Below are 23,854 nucleotides of genomic sequence, written 5' to 3'. Positions count from 1 at the left end.
ACTAAACAAAGTTATCAGAAGTTCAAAGTTGTCACAAACTGGCTAGAGGTACTAGTATTTGACACAGAAATAACATTTCATAAATAAATTCACTTAAATCGATCAGATTTTGTACTTTTACAAGGGGTACGGACAATTATTTGACCTCTTTATTTTACTTTTTTCAGTAAACTATTTTTGTATTTTTTAAGGAAAAGTTTTTTGCAAATCCAATGACAGTGTCTTAAAGAGGACATTCTGCCGCGTCGATTGATGTACAAAACATGGCACTTTAGTCGAATTTTATGTACTTTTATATCACAAACATTTTCCGTACGGGGGGGTACGGACAAATATTTGACTCACTGTATTTGTTGTTATGTTTTTATCAACACGGAGAAAAAAGAGCTCCTAAAATCGATTAAAAAAATCATTTAATACAAAAACGTCTTCTTGAAATCGCTAACAACTTCTCAGAGTTAACTAGAATCGTTTTGTTGTTTGTTTTTGTTGTTCACACACACAAAAAAAAAACAAAAAATAATTTTAAGGGGTTACATACATGAAAATCGTTAAAAATCACAGAGGCTGTTTTTTTTAATCATTTTGCATCTATTAACAAAATAAAAATGAAGACATTTGGACGTACCATTGCCAAGGTATAGCTATTTTAAGTTAGCAGTTTCAAAAAACGGGTGCCACGATATCTCAACACTGCCTTGACCAAATTGGCTCAAAGTTTTGGTGAAGACTCGTTGGACCGATCCTGTGTGCATGACCAAGACCAATTTTCAAAAACTTAATTTTTAAAAAGATGAAAATATGTTTATGTGTTTCATGTTTTGCCTTCCTCACTGAGGTAAGGCTATAATCCTGCTCTAAAAATGAACTTTGTATAAAAACGTCGTAGACCCACCTTCATGTATACATATCGACTCAGAATCGAAAACTGAACAAATGTCTGTGTGTATGTGTGTGTGTATGTGTGTGTGTATGTATGTATGTGACCAACAAACTAGCTCATGTTTCTCGGCACTGGCTGAACCGATTTGACCCGAACCTGTTGCATTCGACTTGGTTTAGATCGAGTTTTATACAGATTGAAGTTTCGATAAGTAGTTCAAAAGTTATGTATAAAAATGTGTTTTCACATATATCCGGATCTCACTTAAATGTATGTAAACTATGTTCGGGTCCATCATCCGACCCCTCGTTGGTTAGGTTATCAAAAGACCTTTCCAACGAATCCAAAACATTGAAGATCTGGCAACCCTGTCTCGAGATATGTACACTTAAGTGATATTGATGTACTTTTTGGAAGCCGGATCTCACTTAAATGTATGTAAATTATGTCCGGATCCACCATCCATCCCATCGTTGCTTAGATTATCAAAAAACCTTCCCAACGAGCTCAAAACATTGAAGATCTGGCAACCCTGTCTCGAGCTATGGTCACTTAGGTGACATTTATGTACTTTTTGGAAGCTGGATCTAATTTAAATGTATGTAAACTATGTCCGGATCCACCATACGACCCATCGTTGGTTAGGTTATCAAAAGACCTTTTCAACATGTCCAAAACATTGATGATCTGGCAACCCTGTCTCGAGGTGTGGCCACTTAAGTGATATTTATGTACTTTTTTATTCCGGATCTAAAAAATAGATGAAATGTTTGTACAACTCCATCACATCAGCCATTGTTGGAAATAAGCGAGGAAGGCTCCAACCACGTAGGTGGATTAAGTTAGTTTTTAATTTTTGTATTAAAAAAAGCAATTTCTTTGAAATCGGGCTTCGTCATGCACACGGGATACGTCTTGAGAGTATTCACCCAAATTTTTAGCCAATTTGGTTTATCCCATCTTGAGATATCGTGGCACCCGTAAATCAACTCGGGGATTAGAGAAAAATGTCAACAAAGTTTGACAGTTCGCTTTGCGCATGGCAAAATTTTGAACTTGAGTTGTCTCTTACTCAGTTCAGTCACGAAATATCTTCATGAAACTGGCAGGAGTGATTGAAAATCATCTTTTTAGTGAATTTAGTGAATTTTCTGAAACATGAAATTTTGTGATTTTCTACATGTATGTAACCCCTTAAGGGGTTACATACATGTAGAAAATCACAAAATTTCATATTTCTGATTTTTTTTTTAAATCAACTTAAACGATGATTTTCAATCACTCCTGAAAGTTTCATGAAGATATTTTATGATTTAAGTAAGTTACATACGATTTAAGCTGAAAATTTTGCCATGCGCAAAGCGAACTGTCAAATTTCGCGAGCGTTTTTCTCTGAACACAGAGTTGATTTACGGGTGCCACGATATCTCGAGATGAGATAGACCAAATTGGCTGAAATTTGGGGTGAAGACTCGCAAGACATATCTCGTGTGCATGACGAAGCCCGATTTTGAAATTTTGCATTTTAAAAAAATATAAAAATCGAAAACTATCGATTTTTTGTATGGAAAACATAAAATATTTTTATCTTTTTTTCAAAATAAACTTTTTGAAAATCGGCCTTCGTCATGCACACAGGACCGGTTTAACGAGTCTTCACCAAAATTTTGAGCCGATTTGGTTAGTGCAGTGTTGAGATATCATGGCACCCGTTTTTTGAAAATGCTAACTTCATATAGCTGTATCTCGGCAATGATACAACCAAATATCTTCAAATTTATTTTCTTAATAGTTGAAAATGTATATTTTAATGTCCTGAAAACAGATTTGAAAAAAGTTTAAGTTTGTGCTCAAACCAACCTCTGACACTTTTGCCAAATTTTGTGTCAAATTTTGGAAAAAAAAATCGAAGCTAAGAATATTCTGTACAATTTGCTTTTTTGGACATTATTGATCCAAGCTTTGCATGCTGGTATATGAACTTGCAAAGAATGAAAATGACCAAAAATGAGATTCTAGTTCTAGTTAGATTAGTAGATTATCAATGCATAATAACAATTTATCCATCCCTATTTACACCCCTTGGGCACTATGCACATATTGTGATGAAACATCTAAAAAATATAATGTTGACAGAAACCTAGTACTACGTTTCGTTAAGATACTAATGCCAAACATTTTGCTAGAAAAAGCTCATGAAAAGATGATTTTTATAAAAAAGTTCTCAAACAAATACCATTACAAAAATAAAAAAGGTGCAAAAAAAGTTTGTACACCTTTCGAAAAATTAACATAAATAAAGTTATTTGTTGACAAATCACCATAAATCCAGTCTCCCAACTCCAAATAGGCATCCTTGACTGATTAAAAAAATAATGTGGATTGCATATATAGTTTACTAACTACCTAGTATAAATGTTTATATAAATCTGGAAATTCTATATAAAACTTATCTAAACTTAATTTTGCAAACTCATAATTTAACTAAATGTCAATATATTACCAAAGGATTGCTAAATAAACATTTTGGAGTGGGTATAACACCGTTTTGGGGGTATTTGTATCGATAGAATAGATTTTTCGTTGGAATTTTGTAAGTAAAAAAACCCGGAATTATGTCGTAGGAAAATCCGCCGGCATCTGAACCGGTCCACAATTCACAAGTCAACCTTTGTGGAATCGGAAAGTGGATAGTGCAATTTCCGATCTTTTGATACCCAAACATCTAGGTGTTTTATAAAACCCACGTTTTTTTTAACAAAACGAAGTACTAGGTATCTGTCAAACTCAATTTTTTTTACATTTTTTATCACAAAATGTGCATGGTGCCCAAGGGGTGTGAATACTTTTTTTACATACTGTCAATAAAGTCAAATAATATGATTTAAGCCCTTTTGCAATGTAAGTAGTAGTTCGAAAACATTAAAAAAACGTTACTTAATCAACCCTTAGGTGGTTGTTGCCTTCCTCACATTTAGAGGGTAATGCAATCCAATATAGATACACAAGGGCGGGCCTTTCAGTGTTCTATCAACTTGATTCATTATTCAAACCATCAGATTGGGTAGTCAGATTTTCATAATTCAGGGCACTTATGTGCTTATAACTTTTGATAGGGTCGTCAGATCTTCAATCTTATGAACTCGTTGGAAAGGTCTTTTGATCACCTATCCATCGACGGGTCGCATGATAGATCCGGACAACGTTTTCATCGAAATATATGAGATCCGGATAGATCACACTTAAGTGCTTATAACTTTTGTTAGGGTTGCCAGATCTTTAAGCTTTTGAACTCGTTGCAAAGGTCTTTTAAATACCTTTCTAAAAATGTATTACATGACTTGGTTTCATACAAAAACCACCCTTTTTACAATCTTCCGGACTTTTATTAGAATCATATTTTTAGCATGACTTTTGAAGTACTTTTCTAAACCTTATAATTTTCAATAGCGTCTTATTGGACCCCAAGATGGATGAGACCAATACGGTCCAAATCGGTTCAGCCAGTGCCGAGATAATCCAGTGCAAATTTTTTTGATCAACATCCCACCACACACTCAGACATTTACTCAGAATGCGATTCTGAGTCGATAAGTATACATGAAGGTGGGTCTAGGGGGTCAAATTAAGAATTTTGTTTTTCGAGTGATTTTATAGCCTTTCCTCAGTAAGGTGAGGAAGGCAAAAATGGAAAATTTCACCTAATATTAAAAATATTAAAAATATTTGATATTTGGGATCGGGATTGTTTTGTATTGTATTCATCATAAATCTCCACTTTGAAGTACCGCAAATCTTTCTCATCGCTCCTCACGCTGCCAATAATTTTTTTTTATAGGTTGAGTTTCGTTCAGCTCATTTTTTTCGCGCGCCTCAGCCGGCTGAAATCGCATTCCTAATTAGCTCATTAAAATTGTTTGATTCCTCTTTGGACCCTATAATACGTTGCTGCTGCTGTTGCATCATGTTGCAACTCGAACGTGCTCAACTCCGCTACAAATTCGAGCCCTTGCCCTGTTGGCTCCTTCCGAAAGCCCTGATGAGCAGTATCAGAGAGAAAAAAGGGCAACCCTGTGTAGCTCTGCTGAACACATCACATACAACACCAACACAAAAAAAAGTGTAGTAGCTGACCGCAATTAAGATAATATTTATGTGGTGCTATCTTGATACATTTTGCCCTTTTTCACCCCGCTTTAAGCTGTCGGTCGCTCGGCGGAAGTTTCGTTCCTCCACACTCGGTACGAGCCAATTGTTTTCTCAGCGATCATCGATCATAATGATCACATCTTCTTCTTTTACTTTTTGTTCATTATCATCTCTCAACTAATTCATGTATGAGAAGCTGCGATGAAGCGGTTTACATGGAAATTGGTGTGGTTTTTTTGTCAATGAGAAACGTTCAGGTTGAGATGACAACGGTGAGAGCGGAAGACACGTACCTGGTAACAGGTTGGCGGGTTCGGGAGATACGCTGGCATGATTGGCTGCAAAGAGAGGAGGAAATTGAGAATGTTTAGTTTAATGAGTTTTAGTCAGCTGATCAGGATAGAATATTTGGTAGACAAGAATACACTTTTCTAAGAAGATAAGAGAAAGTCCCCGCGGTATCCTCAAGAAAGTTTCGCTTGGCTTTTGATGTTTTTTGGTAAGGGGAATGGTCTAAGGAGCCATCCTAGGCGAGTGGTAACTATCGTTTTTACAAACACAGTAAAAAAAATAAAGTTTGCTCCGATTTTATTCCCAAAGCCTGTAACTTTCATCGTCTGCCAGTCAAACCATTCCCAAGAGCAATTTTTTACTCAGCAGGGGAAGTCACGCGAGCCGATTCGAACTCCAAATAGCAGCATTTTTCAATCGACAGTCGGCAACATTTTTCTGACACCCACCCTCGACTCGTTCGCGATGTAAAACGCACAAAAGTAGCTCATTGTTGCGAGTATTTTGAGAGGGGAAGGGAAGGGAGGTAATGTGGACTGCACTTTCACACCCTCCCCCCACTTCATCAACCCCTTCGACAGCCCATTACTATGAAAACAATGTAATGTGCGCAGTTACAAACAAAACGCTCGAAAGTCAGTCTCGGCTGAATGAACTTCTCACCGACGACAACGAAGACTTTGCGAACGATTTTATATTCACTCTCTCTCGCGCGCGAATCATTTTCTCTAGCAACGAATTTTCCTCGGCGTTTGGTTCGGCCTTACGAGCTTTTTGGCTCGTTTTTGTTTAGTTTATCGATGGTCGTCTAATGGAACGTATCGGCATATGATTGTACATGAGATTTGTTTCATCTCAATTTTTTCATTATTAAAGTTTGAGGTTAATCATTATTAAATAAACAAAATAAATAGCTATGAAGAGAGTTTTCAGCTCGGCATCCTAAGTGCTAGTTACAACAATTCTCAACTAAACTCTTGAACATTTTTGATCCAATTATACAGTTTCCCTTAGATAACAAACTTTACACCGAGTCTACCATGTACTCCGTGTTGGACACATGTAAATCGATGCATAATAATAGTTCACATTTGTTATCGCTGCACGTTCATCGAGAGCGAACTGAACAGAACAGAACCAGTAAGCTATCGATCACATTTCGTATGCATGTGCTGGCAGCCCTGCGAATGAATCAGAGAGCCACGATTGTTGGTTCTCTTCCGTCACTTTTCTCGGATTGACCTTGACTTTTACTATCGTCACACAGATTAGAAGCTGCTAGAAAAAGCTGGGAGATGGCTGGCATTTTTCTCGCGCGATAATCTTGACATTCTTTAAAGGGACCATCCACAAACCACGTGGACACGTGGACAAAAAAAAATATTACCTAAGTGAACTTGACTTGAAACAGGTTTGGTCAAACACCTAAACTAGTTTGGAAAAGTTTATATTAAATTTCCATTTCGACGTTGTCGTGCTATCTTGTCGCACCCATAATATCGACGTTCCGAGAAAAACGCATTTTAATGTTTGATCTTGAAAAACAAAAACACGCAATGTAAACAATAACAAACACGTTTTGTTTGGCTGACCATTATGTGCATTGTCCCGAAGTTTGGTTGAAGTTGGTTGCTGGAGCCCCGAGTTATGATTACAAATGTTTATGGTAGTCTAACTTGCACGTGCGTCAAACGCGTTCTGTTCCTGAAATCCCTTTGGCCAGTTGTCACACTTACATCAATTTTCAGGGAGTGACAAGATAGCACGACAAGATTGAAACCGTGCATTTTTGTTATGTGTAGTGACAAAAATGCACGGAGTTTTTTTTTTGGATTTCGTTGATTATCTCAGGATTGAAATCAAGTTTCGGGGATCTATGAAGGCCAAAAGGTGAGGCATTAACTCAATTTGGCCCAAAATACACGTACGACAAGTTAGCACTACGATTTGTGTTTAGTATTTTGGAATTGGAATTATTTTCTGTTCATTAGTCTAACATTCAGATTTACGCAAAACATATTTTGATACTACGTATCGAAATATCAAAACGTCTAACTATTAAACATATTCATTAAGCATTTTGCCTTCCTCACCTGACTGAAGCAAGGCTATAAAAACACTCAAAAATTTAACTTTTTAAATAAGCCTTCAAGATATATTTTTACGTATACCTACATATCGGCTCAGAATCAAATTCTGAGCAAATGTCTGTGCGTGTGGATGGACGTAGAATTTTTTTTTCTCGCTCCCTTTTTCTCAGAACTGGCTCTGCCGATTTTGTCCGGATCTATGTTTTTGGATTCTTTTTCAGGTTCTTTAAGTCTTATTTTAATTTCACCCGGTTTGGTGCAGTACTTTAAAAGTTATGTTCGAAAAACTGTTTTGGTTGATACAAAAAAGGGTCATCATTTACATAACTTGAAAGCTCCGGCGGATAGCTGTCGGAACTTTCCGCTCAGTGCAGCAGTGCACGCACATAAACACTGCAGTACTTTCAAATGGTTCATTAAATTTATCATAGATGGCAGAATCCAGATATACAGTGTCTTTACTAAGTAAGCGTTAGCCAAAGCTTTCGTAGTGGCAGCAACCAACGTTTTTTAAACATAAATTTTGAAGTACTTTATCAAACTTCACAATATTACCTAGGGTCTTTTGCATCCCCTTGCCGGGTCGAACGAGACCCAAATAGTCCAAATCGGTTCAGCCAGTCCAGAGATAATCGTGTGCCTATTTTTCTGTGCACAGGCAAAATGCTGATTTATTTTTGTTGTAAAAAGCTAAATTTTTACGGTTACTCAAACGAGACTTTGAAAAAGGATAAAGTGTTATGATATTTCAGACTTTTTTCACAATTCAACTTTTCCCGAAAATTGGAGCGGTCGTGGCTGCATGGTTACGATGTTCGCTTTTTAAGCCAATGGTCCTGGGTTCGATACCCATCTGCTCCCAACGAGAAAATTCTGAACTCATTAAAATTTGAATTAAATGAAAAAATTGAAGCTCACGGGCGGGGTTCGATCCTTTGTGCCTAGGACTGGCAAGCAAAAATGTTTTCTACTTAACCATGGAGCATTGGTAGCTTGAGGAGGACCGTGACTGATATAGTTGAGCAGTTCTCTAGGATTTCGGTCATTCGATTTTTTTGTATTTTTTAATCCGACTGAAACTTTTTTGGTGCCTTCAGTATGTCCAAAGAAGCCATTTTGCATCATTAGTATTTACATATAATTTTCCATACAAATTTGGCAGCTGTCCATACAAAAATGATGTTTGAAAATTCAAAAATCTGTATCTTTTGAAGGAATTTTTTGATCGATTTAGTGTCTTCGGCAAAGTTGTAGGTATGGATACGGACTACACTGGAAAAAATGATACACGGTAAAAAAAATTGGTGATTTTTTTATTTAACTTTTTATCACTAAAACTTGATTTGCAAAAAAAAACACTATTTTTAATTTTTTTTTATTTTTTGATATGTTTTAGAGAACATAAAATGCAAACTTTTCAGAAATTTCTAGGTTGTGCAAAAAATCTTTGAGCGAGTTATGAACTTTTTAATCAATACTGATTTTTTCAAAAAATCGAAATTTTGGTCGCAAAAATTTTTCAACTTCATTTTTCGATGTAAAATCAAATTTGCAATCAAAAATTACTTTAGTTAAATTTTGATAAAGTGCATCGTTTTCAAGTTACAGCCATTTTTATGTAACTTTTTTCAAAATAGTCGCAGTTTTTCATTTTTTAAAATTAGTGCACATGTTTGCCCACCTCTGAAAAAAAAATATTTGAAAATCTGAGAAAATTCTCTATATTTTGCTTCTTCGGACTTTGTTGATACGACCCTTAGTTGCTGAGATATTGCAATGCAAAGGTTCGAAAACAGGAAAATTGATGTTTTCTAAGTCTCACCCAAACAGCCCACCATTTTTCAATGTCGATATCTCAGCAACTAATGGTCCGATTTTCAATATTAATGTATGAAATATTTGTGAAATTTTCCTATCTTTTCGAAAACAATATTTTCAAAATTTTCAAATCAATACTAACATTTCAAAAAGGCCAAACATTCAATATTACGCCCTTCAAAATTCATAACTCGGTCAATTGAATTTTCATACATCAATTTTGTATGGACAGCTGCCAAATTTGTATGGAAAATTATATGGACAAACTAATGATGCAAAATGGCTTCTTTGGGCATACCGAAGGCACCAAAAAAGTTTCAGTCGGATTAAAAAGTACAAAAATTAAAATTGAAGAAAAAAGACCGATTTCGTAGAGAATTGCTCAGTTGAATCCAAGAATCGGACAAAGAATAAAATTGAATGCAAGTTGAATATCAGAACTCAAAACAAAATTGTATGCAAGATTGAAAGCGAAGTTGAAATTGAATCTTAAAAATACCAAGCTAAAAATAGCCTGGGCGACTCATAGAATTCATCCAATAAGAGATGATAAGAATTGAAAGCTTTCCCATTAGAAATGAGAACACACGAAGAATTCGAACAACAATGCAAAACGGTCGTTACCACTTGCCTAGGGTGGCTCCTCAGACCAATTCACCTTCCCAAAAACCGTCCAACTCCAAGCGAAACTTACTTGAGGATACCGTAGAGATTTCCCCTTAATACTCTGAAAAAAGTGGAGCATCAACACTTCCCGTCTTCCAAATCCCTTTCCTTGTCCCTGGTGCGCGGTGGAGATGGGAGCGGCCGGCAATAGACGGCTGCTATAGTGGTGAGAATCTAGTTCAGATGGAATTGGTTCTATTCCCAAATATCGATTCCTAGGCAACATGGGCTTAGACAATCATCACATCACATGACGAAAATCCAGTCTGCAATCCGCTAAAATCACCGTCACCTAGCGAAGCGAATTCAACTTTTCCCGAAAATTACCTTACCATATTCTTTTTTTCCGATCCCATTCCAAATTTCCATCTATTAAAGTGACATTCGCGCAGTCTTTGCTGCGAGAAACTGCCACCGACTTCAGAGTAACAGCCTGGACCGGGCATCGACAGACTATCCAATGTTTACACAGACACCGACTGTCTCCTCAACTGGCTGGCTGGCTTATAGGGCGGTTATAAATGGCCAGGCCGCGAGGCACTTGTTTCCGCGTGTCTTGTCTTTTTTTGTCGTGACCGACCGTCGGACCGACCAAGTTCCGCGCGCCAGTCTCAGACGTGCCGGCTTTTTGCACACACACACACACACACACACACATACAGATAGCTACGAGCGCGCAGAAGTGAGTGCAAACTTTGTCTTATTTGGCCTACAAAAACTAGTTTAAAACTCTCTCGGTCAATACTAGTAAAGTGCTCGAGCACACACTAGCAGCAGAGAGGGAGAGAGTAACCATCAATACTAACTATTAGTAAGTCTCACTATCGCAACCCCCCCCGTTTAAGTTGGTGTTGGGTGCTGATGTAATTCTCTGTTGCGATTGTGTGGGTACACGCGCCGCAAATTTTAACCCTCGGTGGTGAGGAATGGCAAAAAGGAAGGGCGGTGGTCGTCCGGAGAGGGCGGGGGTGTTTGGGCGCATGGAGTCACCACAAGTGGGGGGTGGCAAAGGGGTGATGAGGAGGTGGGAAAATATTCCGAGCCGGCTGCAAGTGCTTCCGTAACTGTTATTTATGATTCGATCGTACACAGTTCGAGACTGGGACCGGGCGATGACGGCGGGATACTACTTCGAGGGTGGCTCGGGTTGGTAGTGTTACCAGACTAGATATTTTGTAGAGTCAACTAACTTTATGAGTTGATTTTGTTTGATCAGCCAGTAGATCAAAATCCAATAAAATTATTCCCTCTACAGTATTGCTTTGGCGCTCTCGATTGCGATATTACTACTCGAAACTAGATGTCCGAAAGCTTGATTGTTGAGGAATTTGCACACCTCTATTTACACCTAAGCTCCCATACATCCCCGGGATTCAAACTGACGACCTTTGGATTGTAAGTCCTTTCAGCGACTCCACCGAGATAGGACCCAGGGACCCAGACGACCTATACTGAGCTGACGACCTAACCTCTAGGTTAAACAGGGCCAACATTTACTTCCCCCTTCGACGGAATCTTGTCTCGGAAAATGCTAAAAAGTGCCGAACTCCAACTGGGCAGCCGTCAGATAATATTTGAATAAACATGCATTTTTAACGCAATACTTTACCTGGCAACCTGGCAACTCTATCCACAAGAGGATGACATGTGATTGAAGAGAGGCAGGTAGTAGAAGTTGAAGGGGAGGAGGTTGCACAAGTGTACTTGCAGCTTAACTGCACCCTGTTGCAGCAGTCGGGATGGGGTTTTAAGCCTCGCATACCTTCCTCACACCCCTGAGAGAGTAGTTCTGCCTGCCCTCGGCCCAAGTCGTCAGCAAAGTTGTGCATTTCGGTTCAATTTCTAATTTTATTTATATTTGCTAAATTGAATCGTATATATTCTCACACGTTCCTCCCAGCGGCAAGCTGAGTCAAGAAGGCCAGGGAGGGAGCGTGTCATTTTCGCGCTTTATTGATCAGGATGGTCGGGCAATTTATTTTTGTTCACCATCCGAGGCGAAATGCATTTTGGCAAACATTTCAAGTTTTCATCTTGTGAGAAGCGCCGAAAGGTATCGAAGCTAAACTGTCGCAGAATAAGTGACACCGACTCCGTCGGGGGAAAACACCTGATCACGGTCGTCAAATGGGGAGTGCTTTAAAGTTAATAATTTTCAGAAATCCAGTCACCTATAAAATCAACCAGAAATGCACCTTCCCCACCTGGTTCTCCCTAAGCGAAAAGAGACAGAGGGGCATTGAATATTTATGAAATTTATTGATTGACTTTGACTGTTCAGGTCCAGGTAGAGTGGACGCATCGACGGCGAGCGAAGGGTAGCAAAAGGGTGGACGTCCCTTGTTTATGAATGAATTCCAGTCCAGGGGGAGAAGCTCGACGTTGCAACAGTCTACTTGAGCCGAATGCATGGAATTAAATGTAAAGATATTGGCAATTGTCGTGGGAAAATCGTCACAAGTTGTGCGTAATGATCATTGGTTAGCCTTTAGGGTGACAAGAAAACAAAAAGTTTTTTTTTGGAAAATCGTACGAGGTACCCCCTGGATCGATTCTTTAGGAAAAAATAAGTATCTGGTCGCTTTTTATCGTTGAAGTTTGTATGGAAAAATTAGAAAAAAGTATGGGAAAAACCAAAAATTTATAAAAAATTGAAAAAAGGTGTGATGTGTCGGATAATTGTCAAGTGTGGGATTCTTATATGGCCACAGTACAATTGTGTGATCAATTCGACTTAAGTTGTTTATTGGATTAGAATTCAAGTTCCGTGGTATGTTCGCTGCAAGTTGACTACCAATATTGGAAAAGAAGTTGTTGAATACTTCGCAGACTTCGGCATCGTTGTTTGTTCTTGTCCCATTATTAACCAAGCAGATTTTGTTGTTTTTCTTCCCTACGCCAAATACAACCTTAATATTACTCCAAAGCTTTGAGTGATTAGTAACATTCAGTAATTTTTCATAATACGATTTCTTACATTTCGTTTTCGTGTCATCTACTTTCTGAGAAATATGTTTAAGCATGTCTTTCAAGTGTTGATTAGTTGGGTTTCGTTTGACTCGTTTTATGTAATTGTTTTTTATTTTGCAGAGCGTCCATAAATCGAAAGTCATCCAAGGGCAGTTACCCTTAACGGTTATTGATTTTTCAACAGTTCGTGTATTTTTTTTCCAACAGTGAATTATAAGTTGAGGTGATCAACAGCAAGGAATTACTGACATCTGTAACATGATCAAAATTGTTGATAAAGTTATCGAAAGCGTTATTAAGTTTTCTGTGGTTTACAATAGTTTTACTCAATTTAATTTTTTCTTTATCGATTGGTAATTTAAAAGAGGAAATAATTGGTGAATGGTCACTTAAATAATGAGAAATTGTATCATTTCGCAAACAACATGAATCATCTACTTTACACAGCACGTGATCCAAAATGTTGCCACTTAAAGGTCTTGTGGGGACTGTATTCGAGCAAATATAATTATACGATTCCAGTAATCTTAGATATCTATCAGAAATGTTATGGAGTGCCCTGTTGATAGGTATATTAATATCTCCCACAATAATACATGAATAATTTGCAGGTGTACAACTTAAAATATTTTCCAGGTAATCAGCAAATCTCCCATAATCGAAATTGGGTGGCCGATAAACTCCATGAATATGGTAAAAGTGCCCTTTTATTATGAGTTCAATTTGGATGTGGTGAAAGCCATCGATACAAACATTTTTCAATAATTTACTTGTAGAATTTTTATGTACAAAAACTGCTAAACCTCCATTAGATTGATCTCTACACGAAAAAAATGAATTGTAATTGGGTATCTCATAAAGTGCACAAAAATCATTTTTCAGCCAGGTTTCGCCTAAGACAACTATATCAACGGAAGTTTTACAGCTGTCCAAGGTTTGCAAAATATCATCAAATTTGTTAAGATCATTGATTGCTCTAACGTTCCACTGTAGTATTTTTAAAAACTTATTTTCATTCAAAGAGTAGCTTGCATTAAAATCTTCAATGTTATCGTGCGAAAAAAATTTAATTTCATTATACATTTTTAAATAAAATTTGCATCAGTACTAAGTCAAGATTTTTTGTTTTATTTCTTTACTTTACGTTTCTTACCCTCTTGCTGTTCCTGTCCGGGCGAACTAGAATCCGAACATGGACGATTAATGTTTTTGTAGCGAGCAATCAGCCGATTCAAATCATCCCGATTGGCAATTTTTTCAGTAGGACTATCATCAGTTTTTTTGACAAGAACAACTCCTCCGCGACCGGGCCAAACAAATTTAATGTTCAAAGATTTTTGATTATCACGCATTTCTTTCAACAATTCTAACCCCAGCGGAGTCATTTCTTCACGAATCGCGATATTAGTCGCATTTCCATTCAATAATAGAGTTCTGTTGATAACATTAGATTTTAGCTGTCCAAATTCACGTTTTTTATCCAGTACATAATCTTTCATTGTTACTTCATCAAATATTACCCTAATTGGTACCACAATATTACTGTTTTTAGGTTTAGAGTACAATCTGCTCGCTGTAAACGAAACAGATGCAACATCAACACCAATACACGCGAATGTTTTGTTTACAATATTCATAACATTTTCGTTGGCTGATGATGGCAGCCCCAGCACAATTAAATTATGAGACTCAGCTAATTTGTTAGTCTTGTCTACACTCGATTCGAGTTTGTAAACAGTCCCTGCAAGATCAGAATGAGAACGCTTCAAAAGATCAACTTCAAGATTTAGGCGTGTGTTATCCGACTTCATTTCATTAAAATCGGACACAATTTTGTCAAATTTTTCAGATAAGAAATTTTGCGATGATTTTTTGCGCCAACTTAAACGATAAAAAGTGACCCTTAACCCTGAATCGAATCCCTAGCTATTATGAAATCGATATTGTTTTATAAAAAAAAAAGATTTTAAGTATTTTGAACTACGAACAACATTGAAACATGACTTAAACAAAATGTTTACTATTTTGTTTCAAACAAACTTGAGCAATAATAAATTATATTTTTTATAAAAAGCAAAAAAATTGTTTAGAAATACCTAACCATCAATATTTTAATCAACTTATAAAACAAAGAAATGAAACTCATTCCTAGTTTACAGAAGTGACTAATGGTCCAGCATAATGGATTCAAATTATTCCAATCATTTAGTGGTTCTTGCTATCAATTTTTCACTTTGGATAAATAAGGCACATACATTGTTGTATCCTGAGCCAATAAGGCTGTTGTGAATAATTTTCAAAGGAACTCTTTTACAAAAATGCAAAGTTTGTGTCATAAATTTGAATATTTATTGAAAAATTCAAAAATGATTCTGTGGGACTAAAAAGCCAAAAAGCTTTTTTGAAAAATGGTATCTTTTCATATCCACAAATAAATTTAAATTAAATCATTTGAAAGCAAAACTCAATTTGCAATCGAAAATTTCTTAACAGTTTTCATGATAGATCAACCGTTTTAATTTGTAGCTTAAATTAGGTTTAAAATTAATTATTGTAAAGATTGTTTTGAGTTTGCAAACAACATTCTTCCTGAAAAAAATAATTTAAAAAAAAAGCCTGGAAAATTTTCTATAATTTTCTATCAGAAACTTTGAATTTAGTTTCTGCGATAAAGCCTGATAAAGAATTCGAAACGATGCCAATTAATTTCTCTAATTGTCACTGCTTGTTTACAAACGCAGATTTGCCCTTTTGAACTGTTGCTTCGGAATGTTAAGATTAAATTACAAATTTTTGGATTTTTTTAAGAGATCACAAAATGTCCCAAAAGTTTATGTTTTTAACATTGTAAATCGGACAAATAGTTACAGAGATATCGTCAGTTACAGGCCAATTAAATAATTAAATTAAATCTAAGTGTGAGAAATTAATTTTCATCGATTTGAATTCTTTGTAAGGCTGTAAACGGAGAAAAAAGAGTTCCCGAAACCGTGAACAAGCGTTCATGAAAATGGGAACCACGAATAAAATGTTCAAATCCCATGGTACGGTTTCCAAAAACGTACCATGGGATTTAAACACTTTGTTCGTGGTTCCCATTTCCATGAACACTTGTTCACGATTTTGGGAACTCATTTTTCTCCGTGCATTTCAGAAATTTATTGCCAGAATTTTGAAGTTCCAGAGCTATTCAAACATATTTTGTTCAGAGGTGCTTTTGGGATTTTTCCGTGTACCTAATCTGGGGACACCAAATCGATCAGAATTTTTGTTATCTAAATATAGAATAACATCTAATTCCAGCGTGCCTCTAATGTTGCCATTATCAGCACTTTGACATTCAATTACAGTTCATTAAAAGCGTTTTCAACTGATATCGAGTAATAAATGGCTTAATAAGAAGTGAGCAAGCAAGTTTCTACCAAAAGTTTTGCAAAATTAATTGTTTGAATAGTGAAAATCAGCTAATTGGATGGAGATAGGAGCGAGTGGTTAACCTGCCAAACATACGAAAACCGGCTCCGTGGCTTAATGGTTACGGCTTCTGCCTCACAAGCAGAAGGTTCAGGAATCAAATCCCGGCCGGTACCTTTGAAATTTGGAGTCAAGAATTTGAACTTTGAATATGAACAAAAACGAAAATGAATCAGATGGGATTCGAACTCACACCTCCGGATTGGTGGTCTGGAACGCTAAGCAGTCGGCCATCAGAAGGTTTACACTCTAGAAGTGAATTGATCCGTAGTGTTGAAACATGTTATCTTCTCATATTAAATACGCGATGGTCCCTGATTTGCCTGAGGGGATTGGAAGTCTAAATATAGATCGAGTTTCCTTCAGATGCTTGCTTCTATGTTTAGGCGGGGCCGAACAATGCCCAGCGACCTCGGAATTGGACCGCAAGGAGCTCTGTCATTCTGAAACGGGTCGTTGGAAGCAGCGAGAGGGCTATCACCACCTAATACCCGGGACTGAGATATGTTGTATCAGCATTCGGCATATACAAAGTCTGATACAAACTATACTTTCCCATAATATCGCTACCGGTTAGCGGGTATTGGATTGGACCACACACACACACACACACAGTGGTTAACCTGCCAAACATACGAGAATTTCCCCTACGTACCAAAACCCACAAATTAATAACCTGTTGATGCAAAATGATTTTTTTTGACATAGGGAATGCATGGATAATGTTTCATCTAAATAAAAAAAAAAGAAAATTTAAAAATTACAAAAAATTGCGAAATATTAGAGAACTACTCCACAGCATTATATTTTGTTTTGGCTTAAATCCACCACACCTGCTACTTTTAAAAGACCTTGCCCGAAATACACCTTTGGACAGCCAGCTGAGAACTCCCGATCGCACGATGATCGCTGCATTCGCGGAACTAAGGTTAACAACAACACAACAACAATGCGCTCGCGATGCTCATTTGCATGTTGATTGTGCCATCCATCATGCCGGGGCTCAATCATCGCAAAGTGACAGTTAGTTGCGTACTCTTCGTCGCGCGGATCGAAACACGATTTATGGACTGGATTTTTCAAATGTCACAAAGTATTGTTGTGACGGAGCAGAGGGGAGGGATTGGGTTATGCGCGGGCAGGCACACACACACACACATGCACAGGATGTGCACTTTTAATAAGCAGTGTGGAAGAGAGGTTCGGAGCAAGCACTTCCTCATGTGTGATAACTCAGTTAATTTGATAGCTGTCACGTTGTAAAGTGACAAATTTTATCATTACCATAGGTATTAACATGAAGGCATGTCGTGGACGTCCAGTATGACGTCTGTGTGAAGGTCATGAGTACAACCAATCGAGAGTACAGTTAAACCTCGTATAAGAGCGCCTCGCATATGCAACTTTGCATATACGAGTCATTCCACCTGATTCGGTTTTGTCGCAAGAGTTGCATATGCGAGGTACAGGGCTTATGGGATTTTGGCTATATGGGAGACATGGGCTATATTTTTATAAAAAATCAACTAAACTATACAAATTTATCGTGTTTTGGAATCGTTATGAAGTCAGCTATACAGCTATACCAAATTTACATGGTTTACGATGTTCTAGATCATCCGAAACTTCGTCAAGTTAAGGCCTATGTGTTCAACGCCGTACAAGTATGAGTTAGGCGATTTGTCTGTGGTTTTTGACCACAGATCATATCCGGATAGCCTCAGGGAGGTTCAGGGACTAGTCTACCGATATGTGGTGATGTTCTGGGTCTTCTGTAGAGTCCCGGGAGGTACGTCCATTGGGTCTACCGCCGTAACAAGGCAGAGGTCGGTAGTTTTAGACCTCAGATCATATCCAGATAGCCTCAGGGAGGTTCAGGGACTAGTCTACCGGTATGTGGTGATGTTCTGGGTCTTCTGTAGAGTCCCGGGAGGTACGACCGATGGGTCTACCGCCGTAACACGGCAGAGGTCGGTGTTTTTTGACCTCAGATCATATCCAGATAGCCTCAGCGAGGTTCAGGGACTAGTCTACCGATATATGGAAATGTTCTGGGTCTTCTGTGGAGTCCCGAGAGCTACGTCTGAAGGGTCTACCGCCGTAACAAGGCAGAGGTCGATGGTTTTTGGCCTTAGATTATATCCAGATAGACTCAGGGAGGTTCAGGGACTAGTCTACCGATATGTGGTGATGTTCTGGGTCTTCTGTAGAGTCCCGGGAGCTACGTCCGATGGGTCTACCGCCGTAACACGGCAGAGGTCGGTGTTTTTTGACCTCAGATCATATCCAGATAGCCTCAGCGAGGTTCAGGGACTAGTCTACCGATATATGGAAATGTTCTGGGTCTTCTGTGGAGTCCCGAGAGCTACGCCTGAAGGGTCTACCGCCGTAACAAGGCAGAGGTCGATGGTTTTTGGCCTTAGATTATATCCAGATAGACTCAGGGAGGTTCAGGGACTAGTCTACCGATATGTGGTGATGTTCTGGGTCTTCTGTAGAGTCCCGGGAGCTACGTCCGATGGGTCTACCGACGTAACACGGCAGAGGTCTGTGGTTTTTGACCTCAGATCATATTCGGATAGCCTCAGGGAGGTTCAGGGACTAGTCTACCGATATGTGGTGATGTTCTGGGTCTTCTATTTATTTATTTATTTATTTATTTAATTCAAATAATGTAACTTAAGGCTTAGCCTTTTAATTTGTTACAAAGTGTGCAGATGCAGGATTTAATTCAATATCGATAAATCGATTCCTTAATGCTGGGTCTTCTATAGAGTCCTGGGAGTTACAACCGACGGGTCTACCGCCGTAACAAAGCAGAGGTCGATGGTTTTTGACCTTAGATAATATCCAGATAGCCTCAGGGAGTTCTGTTCTGGGTCTTCTGTAGATTCCCGGGAGCTACGTCCGATGGGTCTACCGACGTAATACGGCAGAGGTCTGTGGTTTTTGACCTCAGATCATATTCGGATAGCCTCAGGGAGGTTCAGGGACTAGTCTACCGATATGTGGTGATGTTCGGGGTCACCTGTAGAGTCCTGGGAGCTACGGCCGATGGGTCTACCACCGTAACAAGATAGAGGTCGGAGGTTTTCGACCTCAGATCATATTCAGATAGCCTCAGGGTGGTTCAGGGACTAGTCTACTGACGTGTGGTAATATTCTGGGTCTTCTGTAGAGTCCCGGGAGTAACGGTCAATGGGTCTACAGCCGTAACTAGTCTACCGATATGTGGTGATGTTCTGGGTGTTTTGTAAGATTTCGGGAGCTACGGCCGTTGGGTCTACCACCGTAACAAGATAGAGGTCGGAGTTTTTTGACCTCAGATCATATCCGGATAGCCTCAGGGAGGTTCTGGGGCTAGTCTACCGATGTGATAGGTCTTTTGTAAGATCTTGGAAGTTACGGCCGATGGGTCTACCGCCGTAACAAGATACAGGCCTGTGGTTTTTGATCTCAGATCATATCCGAATAGCCTCAGGGCCGTTACTTCCGGGACTCTACAGAAGACCCAAAAGATCATAACACATCGGTAGACTAGTCCCTGAACCGTCCGGAGGCTATCCGGATATGATCTAAGATCAAAATCCAGTGACCTCTGCCTTATTTCGGTGGAAGACCCATTGACCGTAGCTCCCGGGACTTTACAGAATACTAAGCACATTACCAGAAGTCGGTAGACTAGTCTCTGAACCACCCTGAGGTTATCTGGATATGATCTAAGATCAAAATCCAGTGACCTCTGCCTTATTTCGGTGGTAGACCCATTGACCGTAACTCCTGGGACTCTACAGAAAACCCAGAACATCACCACACATCGGTAGACTAGTCCCTTAATCTCCCTGAGGCTATCTGGATATGATTTTAGGTCAAAATCCACCGACCTCTGCCATGCTACGGCGGTCGACCCATTGACCGTAATTCCCGGGACTCTACAGAAGACCCAGAACATCACCCCACATCGGTAGACTAGTCCCTGAACCTTCCTGAGGCTATCCGGATATGATCTGAGGTCAAAATCCACCGACCTCTGCCTTGTTACGGCGGTAGACCCATTGACCGTAGCTCCCGGGATTTTACAGAAGACCCAGCACATTACCAGAAATCGGTAGACTAGTCCCTTAACCTCCCTGAGGCTATCCGGATATGAACTGAGGTCGAAAACCTCCGACCTCTATCTTGTTGCGGTGGTAGAGCCATCGGCCGTTACTCCTGGGACTCTACAGAAGACCCAAAAAAATGACCACACATCGGTAGATCAGTCCCTGAACCTCCCTGAGGCTATCTGGATATTATCTAAGGTCAAAAACTATCGACCTCTCCTTTGTTACGGTGGTAGACCCATCGGCCGTAACTCCCGGGACTCTACAGGAAACCCAGAACATCACCACATATCGGTAGACTAGTCCCTGAACCTCCCTGAGGCTATCCGGATATGATCTGAGGTCAAAAACCACCGACCACTGCCGTGTTACGTCAGTAGACCCATCGGACGTAGCTCCCGGGACTCTACAGAAGACCCAGAACATCACCACATATCGGTAGACTAGTCCCTGAACCTCCCTGAGGCTATCTGGATATTATCTAAGGTCAAAAACCATCGACCTCTCCTTTGTTACGGCGGTAGACCCTTCAGGTGTAGCTCTCGGGACTCCACAGAAGACCCAGAACATCTCCACATATCGGTAGACTAGTCCCTGAACCTCCCTGAGTCTATCTGGATATGATCTAAGGTCAAAAACCATCGACCTCTGCCTTGTTACGGCGGTAGACCCTTCAGGCGTAGCTCCCGGGACTCCACAGAAGATCCAGAACATTTCCAAATACCGGTAGACTAGTCCCTGAACCTCCCTGAGGCTATCTGGATATGATCTGAGGTCAAAAACCACCGACCTCTGCCGTGTTACGGCGGTAGACCCATCGGACGTACCTTCAGGGACTCTACAGAAGACCCAGAACATCACCACATATCGGTAGACTAGTCCCTGAACCTCCCTGAGGTTATCCGGATATGACCTGTGGTCAAAAACCACAGTCAAATCGCCTACCTCATACTTGTACGGCGTTGAACACATAGGCCTTAACTTGACGAAGTTTCGGATGACCTAGAACATCGTAAACCATGTAAATTTGGTGTAGCTGTATAGCTGACTTCATAACGATTCCAAAACACTATAAATTTGTATAGTTTAGTTGATTTTTTAGAAAAATATAGCCCATGTCTCCCATATAGCCAAAATCCCATAAGCCCTGTACCTCGCATATGCGTGCTTCGCATAAGAAACCCCCATATGAGGTGCATATGCGAGGTTTAACTGTAGCCAAATTCTAGGGATCCTGGAAGAGATATGTCGAACCATTCATTTAAAACTAGACCATTTGATTGGTTAGGAGCCAACCAATTGACATCCGGGATCCTTATTTAGGGTAAATTCTCTTCGGGAGATGTCTATGTCTCTATCCTCAACCAATCAGGGATCAGCACCTCGAAGACCTAAAAGTCTATGCAATCGGGGACTTTTGACAAGCATTTTGAGGCACTCACCTACAGATGTCGTGTCTCTTGTAAATATTTCTATCAAATTCTCTGACGATACTTCCAGTGGGCATTTTTTACTGTATGATACTCAATACTAAGAATATAGAACTGAAGTTTCGACACGAAAACTTAGACTGTGAATTGTGTGCCCGGTCTACTCAATTTTGCTAGCCACTCCAGCCAAGTTGCGTCGATCGTCGTAAAGTCGTGACTCCTGCTCGTACACGCATCGGAAGTGTTCCAAGAACCGCGGCATCCGAAGTCGATTCTCACGGCCGGGGTCGACGGGTTTTGAACCCTCGCACCCTCGCGCGAAATGTCAGGTGAAGTGTAAATGTTTCAGCTACACCGTTTCGCACATATCTTAGGTTCTGTTCGGCCAGCACGCGGCCAAAGTCTATCGAAAGCCACGCCGGAGGTCCTACCGCGGCCAATTACGGCCTCCCGGGAAGAACGCATGCCGGGCTCTCGGGCTCAGAATAACAAGGCTCTCGTACCAGAATGCGATTCAAATTGAGCCGCCATTAAAAAGCAATTACGGCCGGTGTATAGTCGCGGTTTGGGGAGGGATCATCACGATGGGTTGGGGCAACAAGCCGAACTATAAGTACTACATTGTGTGGTCGTTTTCACCACCATCAATCTGTATGGATGGGATTAAGTTGAGCTGTCAGGGGAGGATCTGACATGCAAAATCGTGATTTGGAAAGTACTAATTTGTTTTGATAAGCCAGTTGCAAGTTTTTTTTTCATGGGGAGTTGATGACCCTCACACTTCTTACATATTACACTGCATGACAGATTTTTTTCCTTTGTGCTAAGAAGAATCAGTAAAAAATATTTCACAGATCCACAACATTCGATTTCCGTCCTGAGATATTTAATAAAAACAGGAAAAACTCCGTGCATTGTTGTCACTCTTCATATGAAAGATGTATCAATCTTGTCATGCTATCTTGACACACCCTGCAAATTGCTGTAAGTGCGACAACGGGCCAAAGGGATTTTAATTCAGAACGCGTTTGACACACGTACATTCACGACTACCGTAAATATTTGTTATGACAGCTTGAGATTTTGGCAAACAAAACGTTTTGTTATTGTTTACATTGCTTGTTTACAAAATAGCATGACAACGTCCGTTTGTCTGCAGTGCTGTTTTAATCATGTTCGTGCTTCTTGAATCAACCATTTGGACTACAATTATGTCCAAAGCTGTCCAAGTCTTAATAAAATATAATTATTTAAAGTTTTTGACTTGTTGAACACCACCAACGTGCCAGCACCAAACCTAACCTCCCTCCTGCCAAAACCATGTAAAGTGTCACCCATAAATTTTGCACCTCGAGCACACACGGCACGCGCAGCATGGATCCTGTCAGCTTGAGTGAGCCAACTGCAAATGTGTGCTAAGTAAATATAACCGACTAAACTTTCTTCCCCATCAACCCCACCCTCTCAAAATCCAGCACTAGGTCGAGACCCTCGACGACAAACACACACAATGTCCACCTTCTATAGGGAGAGAGTTTTGGTTGACCGATCTTTTGGTGGTGACATTTGCGGCCAGAAAAGTTCCACTTTTCGCACCGCTGGAGTTCTCCCGTCAGCGAGGAAGAGGAAACACCATCTGCTACAATGTTTCCGGGACGGCGTCCGACCAAATTTTTGTGGCCAGCAAAACTCGGATGTGGATGCGGGATTGCTTGGCGCGGACGGGAATTACGTAACCTTTTTGCCAAGCTGAAGAAGGAATCGTGGGACGTAATCTCTAGGTCTTCCTTGGTTTTCAGTTTTGTTCCGGTCATTACGAAGCCCATTCAGCGGTAGGTCGCGAACTACAAACTCACGTTTTAAACGGGGACGTCGCGACTGACCAACTGCCCCAACCAACTTTGGAGTGCTCATGTGAGGGACAACTTCTGGAGTCGGAGAAAAATTGTGGCCGCAGAATGTAATTCTACTTTTTATTTG

At 39.7% G+C, this 23,854-nt stretch overlaps 1 protein-coding gene across 4 annotated transcripts in view; it reads right to left on the bottom strand.

Moving 5' to 3' along the window:
* The window catches only part of LOC6035520 (doublesex- and mab-3-related transcription factor 1), a 253,077-nt gene that overhangs the window by 98,801 nt on the left and 130,422 nt on the right, over positions 1-23,854 (bottom strand). For all 4 annotated transcript variants that reach the window (XM_038249267.1, XM_038249266.1, XM_038249268.1 and 1 more), the window contains one exon: positions 5,326-5,370. In XM_038249267.1, the coding sequence (XP_038105195.1) occupies positions 5,326-5,370 (45 nt within the window). The remainder of the gene's footprint in view (positions 1-5,325; positions 5,371-23,854) is intronic.

The sequence above is a fragment of the Culex quinquefasciatus genome, chromosome 1 (genome assembly GCF_015732765.1).
Source record: "Culex quinquefasciatus strain JHB chromosome 1, VPISU_Cqui_1.0_pri_paternal, whole genome shotgun sequence".
NCBI classification, from domain to species: domain Eukaryota; kingdom Metazoa; phylum Arthropoda; class Insecta; order Diptera; family Culicidae; genus Culex; species Culex quinquefasciatus.
Note: the sequence above shows the minus strand (reverse complement) of the source record. Positions and strands in the feature narration are given on the sequence as shown.